The sequence below is a fragment of the Sinocyclocheilus anshuiensis genome, unplaced genomic scaffold, assembly GCF_001515605.1.
Source record: "Sinocyclocheilus anshuiensis isolate Anshui unplaced genomic scaffold, SAMN03320099.WGS_v1.1 scaffold334, whole genome shotgun sequence".
NCBI lineage: Eukaryota > Metazoa > Chordata > Actinopteri > Cypriniformes > Cyprinidae > Sinocyclocheilus > Sinocyclocheilus anshuiensis.
In genome coordinates this window covers 934410-944354 of record NW_015546055.1, presented here as the reverse complement: position 1 = coordinate 944354, position 9945 = coordinate 934410, and the positions used below count along the sequence as shown (strand labels likewise).

At 39.5% G+C, this 9945-nt stretch overlaps 1 protein-coding gene across 1 annotated transcript in view; it reads right to left on the bottom strand.

Moving 5' to 3' along the window:
- The window catches only part of LOC107699267 (E3 ubiquitin-protein ligase CBL-B-like), a 71649-nt gene extending 61904 nt beyond the window's left edge, over window positions 1-9745 (bottom strand). Inside the window, exons 1-3 of the mRNA XM_016500471.1 lie at window positions 9501-9745; window positions 8635-8797; window positions 7620-7870 (exon numbers count right to left, since the gene is read on the bottom strand). Coding sequence (XP_016355957.1) covers window positions 7620-7870; window positions 8635-8787 — 404 coding nt within the window. The 5' untranslated portion in view covers window positions 8788-8797; window positions 9501-9745. The remainder of the gene's footprint in view (window positions 1-7619; window positions 7871-8634; window positions 8798-9500) is intronic.
- Between the last annotated feature and the right edge of the window lie 200 nt (window positions 9746-9945).

The following is a 9945-nucleotide window of genomic DNA, read 5'->3' as shown; positions in this document are numbered from 1 at the left end:
GGCTGGACTCCGCTTCATCCACGATGAAAGCCGATCCGGCGATCCACAGCGTGAAGTTGATCGCGCTGTCAGCGACCAGCACGGATCAGCTCTAGGCATGATGAAGCGGATATTGTCCTCTTTTGGAAGGCCAAACAAAGTAGTTTCGCTTTCACAACGAAACACACAGCGCCTTCACGACATGGCGGCAGCGGCAGCAACAATACTACAGCGAGAATAAAAGTTACGCCTTCTGTCTTTGCGTGAACATTTGGGCGGCGTTATGCAAATCTTCCCACATCGTGACGTAGACGTGGGGGCGTGTTAGAACGAACCATTTTAGGTAGGCGTGGTTGACGCTTAACTTTTATAAAGAAGATCTCTTTGGATTTGAGACTTTAGTCTTTGCAACTTTACAGATCTTCTTTATGCACCAAGAGCTTTTCTCTTTCTTAAAGAGAAAGGAAAATTTGAAATAGCATCATATGACCCCTTTAATGATTAGAAAGTTCAAAAGACCAGCATTTATTTGAAACAGTAAAATTATAAATGTCTTTACTGTCACTTTCAATTTAATGCATCCTCGCTGAACAAAAGTATTAATTTCTTTAAAAAACTCAAGGGTTTCTTTAAAGAAAAACATGTTGTGGGATAAGGATATATTCCGTATGTATTCAGCATGCTCAGTTTTGTTTGTTCACAGTCTGCCTTCTGGGATTTCATTCGCAACAGCAGTGGATGGTGACTGACGCTCAGATGGCCTGCTGATGTGTGTGTTTGTTTGTGTATACACGGTATATGAGTAGGAAACATAGAGAGGCAAACACATCACAATAAATCAAGCACATCAGCCAGACTCCCAGAAGACCAGCACCATATAGACACAAAAACGCAACAAAGTCCCATATGGAGACCAGTAAAACCTCACTAGACAAATCCTCATTCCCTCTCCAGACTGGACACACACACCCGACTCCCCAAGCACCTTGCTGGAAACAAGGCAGGTTTCTATTCTTTAAAGCACAAATCTGCCACAGTGGACCTAACCCAGAGCTCAGATGGGGACGGGACATTGCTAAAAGTAGAGCAAACATGGGAACAGATTTAAGGCTTGTTCTCTCATATTCTGTTCTTCTCTCGTTCTACAAGACACCTAACCACTTGAGACGCAGCTGTCGAGACTACTATTGATTTGCTGTTTGGGTTGATTTGAATCCACCCTGAAGTACCACCTGCTGCCCGCGCCAAAAAATAAAAAAATAAAAAAACAGGGCCAAGCCAACACTCACTTGCAGTCACTTAGATGACAAGAAGTCGTCACAAATGGGGCTCTGGTTTCAGAGAAACACATTTTCACTGCTGTGGAAAGTGTGCCACTCACCCACACAGTTCACGAACACAACAGCGCCCTATGACACCTGAGACGTAGAATTTAAAGACTGAGAGGCAAAGATGGAGAAAACAAGTGAGATATTAGAGAGCAAGAAGAGGCGAGCAGATGTTTTGACATTTAAAACCACCAACAGAGATCAAAAATGGAACCTCAAAAGCTGATAATTCATTAGATGTTCATTTAAGGAGGTGTCCCATCTGTAAGCTTTTCCAGATGAGACCAGCAAAGGTTGAACCCCAAATTTCAGGGGGCTGGGGCACAAAGAGACAATCATGAAGACAAAAGGGTTATGTGTGTTTTAAGGACAGGTGGGTTCTGTATCTGAAATCAGCTCACTGCATTATAATAAGGCTAGAAATATACTCTACACAAGCACACTGACACAAAAGCTCGGCCAACAAATTGCAATGCATTGAAGTCCCATTCACTTGTTAACATGCTCAATTTAATGTGGCGGTAACCTACTAAACCTCGAAACTCAAGAGAATGACTGAGTTCAAATTTGCCATTTAGGGATGCAATGATATTCATTTCTGTCAGATATACAGATAAACTGATTAGCCTATACTTTAAATGACCGATATTTACATTCTAAATATATATTTAAAAAACACTTTTTTTTCAAATCAGTCAACAAAATTATTTAAAATAATACATTAGCAACAACAAGTAGTTGACCCAAAAAAAAAAAGTTTCTTCTAATGACCAACCCTTGATTTATGAACTGCATTCCTGGCTAGAAGCATTTGTGTACTTGCGTATATATATGTATTCTGACATAAATGTGTTTGTGTTCACAGAAAAAGGATAATTGTGGAAGGGAAACACAAAAACAGGATGTTATGGGGCACTTCCCCCTTGAGTTTTCCTCCAGATGACTGAAAAGAGGGTTAAGTGGCACAGTACAACAGAATCCGAGTGAGCAAAAATCATAACAGATACCCGCACTCAATGCCACTGATTTGCAGTATAAAGATGTCCTGTCTTGTAAGAGTGTGTGTATGTGTGCGTTTGCCCTTCCTCTTGAGGTCATATATCCCAACGTCTTTCCTTTCCGGTTTTGACCCCAGCCTTTCTGGCAACCCACTTCCTTTAAGGCCTGGATAAGTTTTGGGACCTTGAGAATTCCCATCCAGTTAAACTACAGAGAACATAGACAATGAATTTATTCTGATTTTCTCGGAAGCTCAGTCTTTTCCAGTTAAGCCAATTCAAAGCAGTAAACAGTGGTATCTCCTAGATCTAAGGCTCAGAATTGGTCCGTGACTTCCTCATTAATGAAGCTTTTTCCATCATTAGCCGGGCACCAGATGAAACTCATCATCACACTGCAGAGCAGACGGTGCGGTAACCGAGGCATGGTGGGGTGGGGGAGTTGTGATATGTGGTGTGCCATGTGATTGGTGGTAGACTGAGTGCTGCTAATTGCGCTTTTACCCAAATGCAGACCTCTGCTCATTAATCACGCGCTGGGCTTACATTTGACAAGGCAATTTAAGAGAAATAAACAAACATGATCGCAATAACAAGAGGACTTAATTGAGCCCCCAATGCAGGACAAACATGTTACACAATGGGTAAAGGAAAAGGAGCAGGAAAACATGAAAGAGTGACCAGAGAGCAGGGAGACCCCTAATTGAGTAGAACAGCTGGCTCTATTCCACTGTTATTTGGCCATTTGAACTTCATTGTTCCTGTGTGTGATGGATACAGCTGGAGAAGGCTGAGATTGGGGGATGGAGAGGGGCCCATTTGTTCTGCAGGCTCTGAGATGAGGGGAGGATATATTTTCCTTTCATTCTCCATTGGAGGGCATTCACTAACTCTGTAAATAACTCCAATTAACTCCAGTCAAGGGGTGACATGCCCTGCTGCAGTCCATCATGTGCCTAGGTCTGGCTCACATTGGACATTATTGCAGTCAATAATTTCTTTGTATACTTAAGCAATAAGGTATGAGGTCGTGCTATGTTAAAACTAGGGATGCACCAATATTAAATCATTAATCATAGAAAGTAAGAAGAAATGTTTCTTAAGCACCAGCATCTTCTTCAGCATGTTAGAATGATTTCTGAAGGATAGTGTGACACTGAAGACTGATTTAATAGCTGCTGAAAATTCAGTTTTGTCACAGGAATAAATTAGTTTAAAATACATTAAAATAAATAATTTTATTTAAATTGTAATAATTATTCACAATATTACTGTTTTGACTATTTATGAGCAATTTAATGCCACTTTAATGAGCATAAGAGACTTGTCTTACTAACCCCAAACTTTTAAAGAAAAAAAAAAAACTCTTTCATTAATCAAACTTATTAAATGCCACCTTTCAACAAGAAGATATAGGCTAGTCCATGACAGGTAAACAACCAAATGGTATTTCCAATCAGCTTCCTGGAACTTTCTGTTTTATAATGGTCTTTTATAAGGATCCAACATCTTTTATATATAAGAAAAAAGACAAAACAAGAGCCTGAAAGATAATGCAATTATTACTTTGGAACAGAGAAATAATCTGATGCATAGTGAAAAGACTTTCTGACCAGAAACTATTGGAGAATGGGTAATTGTGCTCATCCACCAAACAAGCTAACCTATAATTAGTTTCTCCTAGGGAAGAAGAAATCGCTGAAGATTAACTTCTGCTTGCACAGAAAAAATAAGAGAGTTAACCTTTTAAAAGATGCTCTCTGCAATGTGCTTACTCAAGGTCAAAGACAACAAGGCATGCCGGTCTCTCAGTTCATCTACGTAGCAGTTTCAAATCCACAGCTCCGTTTCCATCAAGGTCTGCACTTTTACTTCAGCTTTTCATCACCAGCTCAGACGAAGTCTTGAGATAAAGCTACATCAGAGACCTTTTCCATCAAATCTGCTGCTGCGTTAGCAATGACATTCAGTCTGTTTCAGGACAGCGTTCAGTCCATGCATCATCCCGTGACGTTCCTGTTGCCCCCTGTACTGTAACATAAAGATCCTATTCTGTTTACTCACAGCAGACGGCAATGGACTCCAAAAAAGTCTGTTTCAACAACTAGAGCATTGTGTTTATCCATCGAACATCTGCACGGAGAACATAGTAGCTTGTGGTCAAGCACAAATTAAGGATGGTTATTCAGTATCCTGTGCTTTAAGGAAATAAAACATTTCAAACATCACATCATGGTGCTAACACCTAAATTGGTTTACAGGTGCTAGAGAAGTAGAGGTGCAAGCTGGGAAGAAAATTCACTTTTAGCACATTTGTAGAAAGCAAAAACGTCCCCAAATGTTCCGTAGCTGTTAGGCAGCTTTAAACCGAGCAAGCTGAGAAAGGAGATTTAAACAGACGGCTGCCACTTGTGAGCAAGTGCAGTATATTACCTTTCTCAGAGGGGAATTAGATCTCTTGAAGGGCTCTCAGCTTTAAAAAAAAAAAAAAGTTTTTGGATGTGATGAGGCTGGAAGAGGCAGAGTAAGGAATGGGGTTAATACACTGTCATTTCACAGTCAGTGTGAATGCAAAACAGCTCCATGGACCGTCCCCACTGTCTGTGGCCTGCTTGAGGCCAAACCTCAGAGATATTTTCTTCTGCGAGTTTGAGAACAGTGCATCTGAAGTCTCTATCTCTGTTGAAAGCAGACTCTCTGTCATCTGCTCACACCTCAAAGCCACAGGAACATTAAAACATCTGCCGATCTTCTCATGATGCCTGACGAATGAGAAGCAAGCACGTCAATGAGGCCAAGTCTGAAGCTTCAGAGAAGTTCGGCATGTACTGCATGGCTTCACGCTTCTCTCCACAATGCTTTCCATCTCTGTCACCAAAAAAGACACTGAGGAGATTAAAGCATGAGAGATCCAACACTGCAAGGCTTAAGATTGCCACCTCAGCCCCAGATACAACAAAGCTTGCCAATCTCGACTAGATTCAATACATCCGGCCTATTCATCTCTGTTCCAGACCACCGTTTTTTCCACTTCTTAATGTCAATACTAATAGATAGTAATGCATTTAGATCTTTCCAGTAAGAGGAGAAACTCAGAACCTCAGCAATCCTCTGATAATTATCAAACAGGGTTGACATTGCTAGAATACAGCACACAGTCTGAAGATGGGTGTCTGTATCATCACCATGACGATACTTTTTAATAGCTATTAAAAACTGTGCAGTTAATGAAACAAAGAAAGACCACATTCATTTTTTTCCCTACTGTTATATCAGTGGCTTTATGGTTAATTTTTCTTCTTTTTCTGTTGTTGTTGTTGTAATTTGCCCACAGCTGTGCAACAATGTAAACAAACACAGAAAAATAGTTACACAGATTTGGTGAATAATGAAATAGTGTGGTTTTAAAAAACAGGGTATAATTAAAAAGAAAATACTTAAAAGGGGTTAAAAAATAAAATGTTTTAAAACGTTTTACTTTTAATGTTTAAAAAACTTTTCAGTGCATATTTGTGGATTTGTGAATCACAATGACACCACAAAACTAGGCATTATAAGTTATTTAGGAACTATTTTGTCCTCCACAGACTGTCTAACGTTGATGCCAGAGATTATTATTCTATGAAGATGCCTGGCTGATGCCTGGCTACAGGCCGGGGACCAGCTTTTGTACTGATGTCTCCCTGCAGCCCCACTGCACTATGAATGAACTCTCCTTGCTTTTCCACATGGCTCTTTCTCCTGTTTCCCTCCTCTCTTACTGTAACTTAATGTATATGTATTAATATAATTTCCTATTAAATTATATATTCCAAATGGTAATATACTACTAATATACTATATACTACTAATATATATATATATTTATATTTATTATATTTTATTTTTTATTATCATTTATTATTTCCATTATAACTATTGCGCTCTAGATAAAAAAAAAACAATCTATGTGAGCCAGCCAGATGTTACTGTGGCAACATATTTAAATTAGCAGATTTTCAATGTGAGAAAACCAAACATTTCCGTTTACAAGCCACAAAAAATGTATACATGATCATCAATCATAAGAAACCCTGACAGCACAGCACTAACCTGACTATCGACAGTTCCATCAACTAGCACTGGGCCATCAAACCATCCTTATTGTTAAGCCCTGCACTCATCTCGATTTCTTGACCTTTTGTCTTCCCTCCCTTCCTCTCTGTAATCTGCAAAAGGACACATTTCTATCCCCCCTTTGTGTGGGACAGGGAACCAAAGGCTGGAAGGCAAAGTAGAGGATCTCTCCCCAGAGATTTAAGACACGAATGACACAGCAGATGTGTAGGAGCTGTCAGCCGATATCCCTGCTCCTGTCCAGAGTGAGAGTCACAGCTTCTGGATACGACAACATGCCAGGACGGCCTGTCAGTTGGTGTCCGCAGGCTAACAAATGCTGCTTTACCTTTCCATCAACCCACAAAAATTTCATTTCAATCATCTTCTCACCCCTGCAGAATCTGGTGAGACTGGGATCGAAAGCATTACTAAAATTAAACTCTTCTGCCAAAACCCGAGCCACAGTTGCCAATCAAAAGCACTGGGATATAAACCAACAGCTGAAACACTATCTGCTGGCAGTATCAAACGTCTTATGATACGTTTTCAAACTGTGCAGTATTTTCCCAAATAGTCAGTGACCTAAATGCAGTTTAATTGATGTGAGGCTACGCTCTAAACCAGATGCTAAGATTTTCTTCTGTGGTCAAGGGCCATGTTTCATGTCTGAAAAGCACAGGCTGACCCAGAGCTCTAATGGTCCTCAGGGAGAGGATTCTGCATGTGTCAGCTTATGCCCGAGACACACTTTCTCTGTTAATAATCTCTCTCGCTTTGTTCTCACCTCTGCGCAGAGTCTGCCCGGCCCACCAAGGGTTTAGTTTCAGAGAGGGTCAGTCTCTTTCATTAGGGCTGCTGTTCTTGATCAGAGTTGGATTTCCATGATAATTAGCCATGACTCAAACTGACACCAGAGGAAACCCAACGAACAGACCAGTCACACCTGACCTCTCCTATGTCTATGTCCATCCAACAGGACGTTCAAAGGGCAAAAGATCAGTGTCAAAAAGAAAGGCCGTACAAGTTGAGACTGACAACCGTGATAACTCTAAAAGATGATCTTAAAAACCATCTGCAATCATCTCAAGCATGATGCACAACAGTGAACAAAAGTGAAACGTCTGCTCTATTCCTTTAGTTTCACTTTGTAATGGACAAAACACTGACCAGACCATGTGTAAAATGGACCATAAGTGAAATATAAAAAGCATCCTACCTGTCTTGTGACTGTTCTTCATACATTCTCTCCTTGGCTTCCTTAAAGAGGCGGATTGCTCTTTTGGATTTCTTCATCAGGCTGTCGATGTACACTTTGAAATAGTCATTCTCACTTAGCTGAGTAAGTCTCTGGTTCTCTTCATATTTGCACAGAATCAGCCTCAGGTGCTGGTAAGTGTCAGGTAAAATATCCAGGATGTACGGAGGACTGTTCTTCAGCTGTAGTCTGGGGTTCTGACATAACCTCACCTAAAAAAAAATTTTCAATAATCAATTTATTAAAAAAAATTCAAAAGGTATGTGGTATTTCTGACAAATCTTTTATAAAATATAGTAATGATAGATGCATGGGAAATAAATCACATAAGATATAGTATAAATGTAAACATTAATATATAAATAATATTTTTTAAATCACAAAAGGACTACATATATAAAAAAATAAATACATGTTTTATTACTTTTTATATATACATGTTAAAAAAGGGCGCTCAAAATATACATTTCTGTGAGATATACAAGTTCCAATTTTATATTTTTGTTATATGTATGTGTGTGTGTGTAACAATATATATACATAGACACACATTTTTTAATGTTTTTGAAAGCGTGTCTTATGAAATAATAAATATTACATATTATATATTATATTATACACAAATTTTTATATAACAAATTGAAAAATCACAAATTACAAAGGACTGCATATATAAAATAGTGGAAAAATATTTTGTCTATTGATTATATATAAAATTATAATATACATAACTTGTGAGATAGATAGATAGATAGATAGATAGATAGATAGATAGATAGATAGATAGATAGATAAAGTTAACTGGGTGGATTTCAGCAACGAACAAACTTCTCGAGTTTGCCGCCAGACAGTAAACAGTTTGCTACAATGTATCAAACAAACGCTTCCAAACAACCGACTTCATGGAAAAGTCTCTCAGCGCGGGAGAGCAGAGGAAGCACTGTTGCGTCATCGGCAACATACTCGGGACACTTACTACTTTGTCCATGAGTTTCCATGTCTTCTCTACGGTCCGGCGGTCCGCGGCCGCCTGCTTGGGGGGTCCGACAGCGTCCTGGATGGCGTCAATAATGCCTAAAATACGGCCTTTCCGATTGTTAGGTGGGCGTCCACTGAGAGCAGTTGCCATTTTCTGCACACTGTAACACACAAACATGTTGCTGCTAAGGCAACAAAACACATGTGGCCAGATATGTGACAGTATAAATGTGCTGTACCAGCACCGAAAACCTTCGGTCTTTTATATCAGTCCAGCGTTTAGTACAAAGTCAAGACTAGTCAAGTGAAATTAAAATGCTTGAACTTTGTAACTAAGCAATAGCAACGCCATTATCCCATTTATTCCCACTGGTTACATTTGTGAACATTAAACCATGTATAATACAATATACAAATGCACCTATCATATACTGTACATGTAATGTGTATAGGGTCTAATAATAATTTATGAACCAAAATTTGTTTCATACAAATCACGGTCATTATCCATGTAAACATGTCAGTGGTCACTTTTGAATGAGTAACTGATTAAATCACATTCTAAAAGTTTTTACAAACTTTTTCAGAACAAAGCACGCAGTTTGTTTTTAGGTTGTCTATGCAGTAAAATACATGTCCCCAATTAACTGGGAATAATTTGGGATTAAACAGTTTAAAAACCACCCTGCAAAAAGGGTTACAGTGTTGCACTATTTAAAAGAGCATGAAACAAAATGCGTCTTAGCAAGAAATGTAACTTGATGTTCAAAACCATGACAACTCGTTAGCCAAAGCAAGGATCTTAAAGTCATTGTAAAATGCGGCAAATTGCTCTTTTGTATCGTCTATAAACTCCAGACTTACTGCGGCAAAAGGAAAACAGTTTAGCTGCCAAGACAGGGAATGTCAGAGTTCCTGAGTTGAAGCTTTAGGGAGGTCCCCACAACAAATACAACAAACGCAACAAAAACACAACGACAATGCCAGGAAACTGTTACATCTCTGCCCAGATGTTCAGAAACTTGAAGAGGCTTTTCCGTATCCTCACGCAGAAACCGCTAAAACGCAGTACAATCCCGTTTTTCTCGCTGTCTGATATGGTCGTGTCACTGCACGCTTCAAAATCAGTACTGGAACAAGAAGCAGCGAAAGCAACAGGGAGGAGCCGAGTGGGCGGAGCCGATGAAGCAATCGCTCTCAGGTGGCCAATCAGAAGGCGGGAACGTTCTCGGAGGTGATGGAGTCCTCCAATCGCCAATTAAAGTGGAGACTTTAACTGCATACTTAATATTTCCGCAAATGAGGAGGC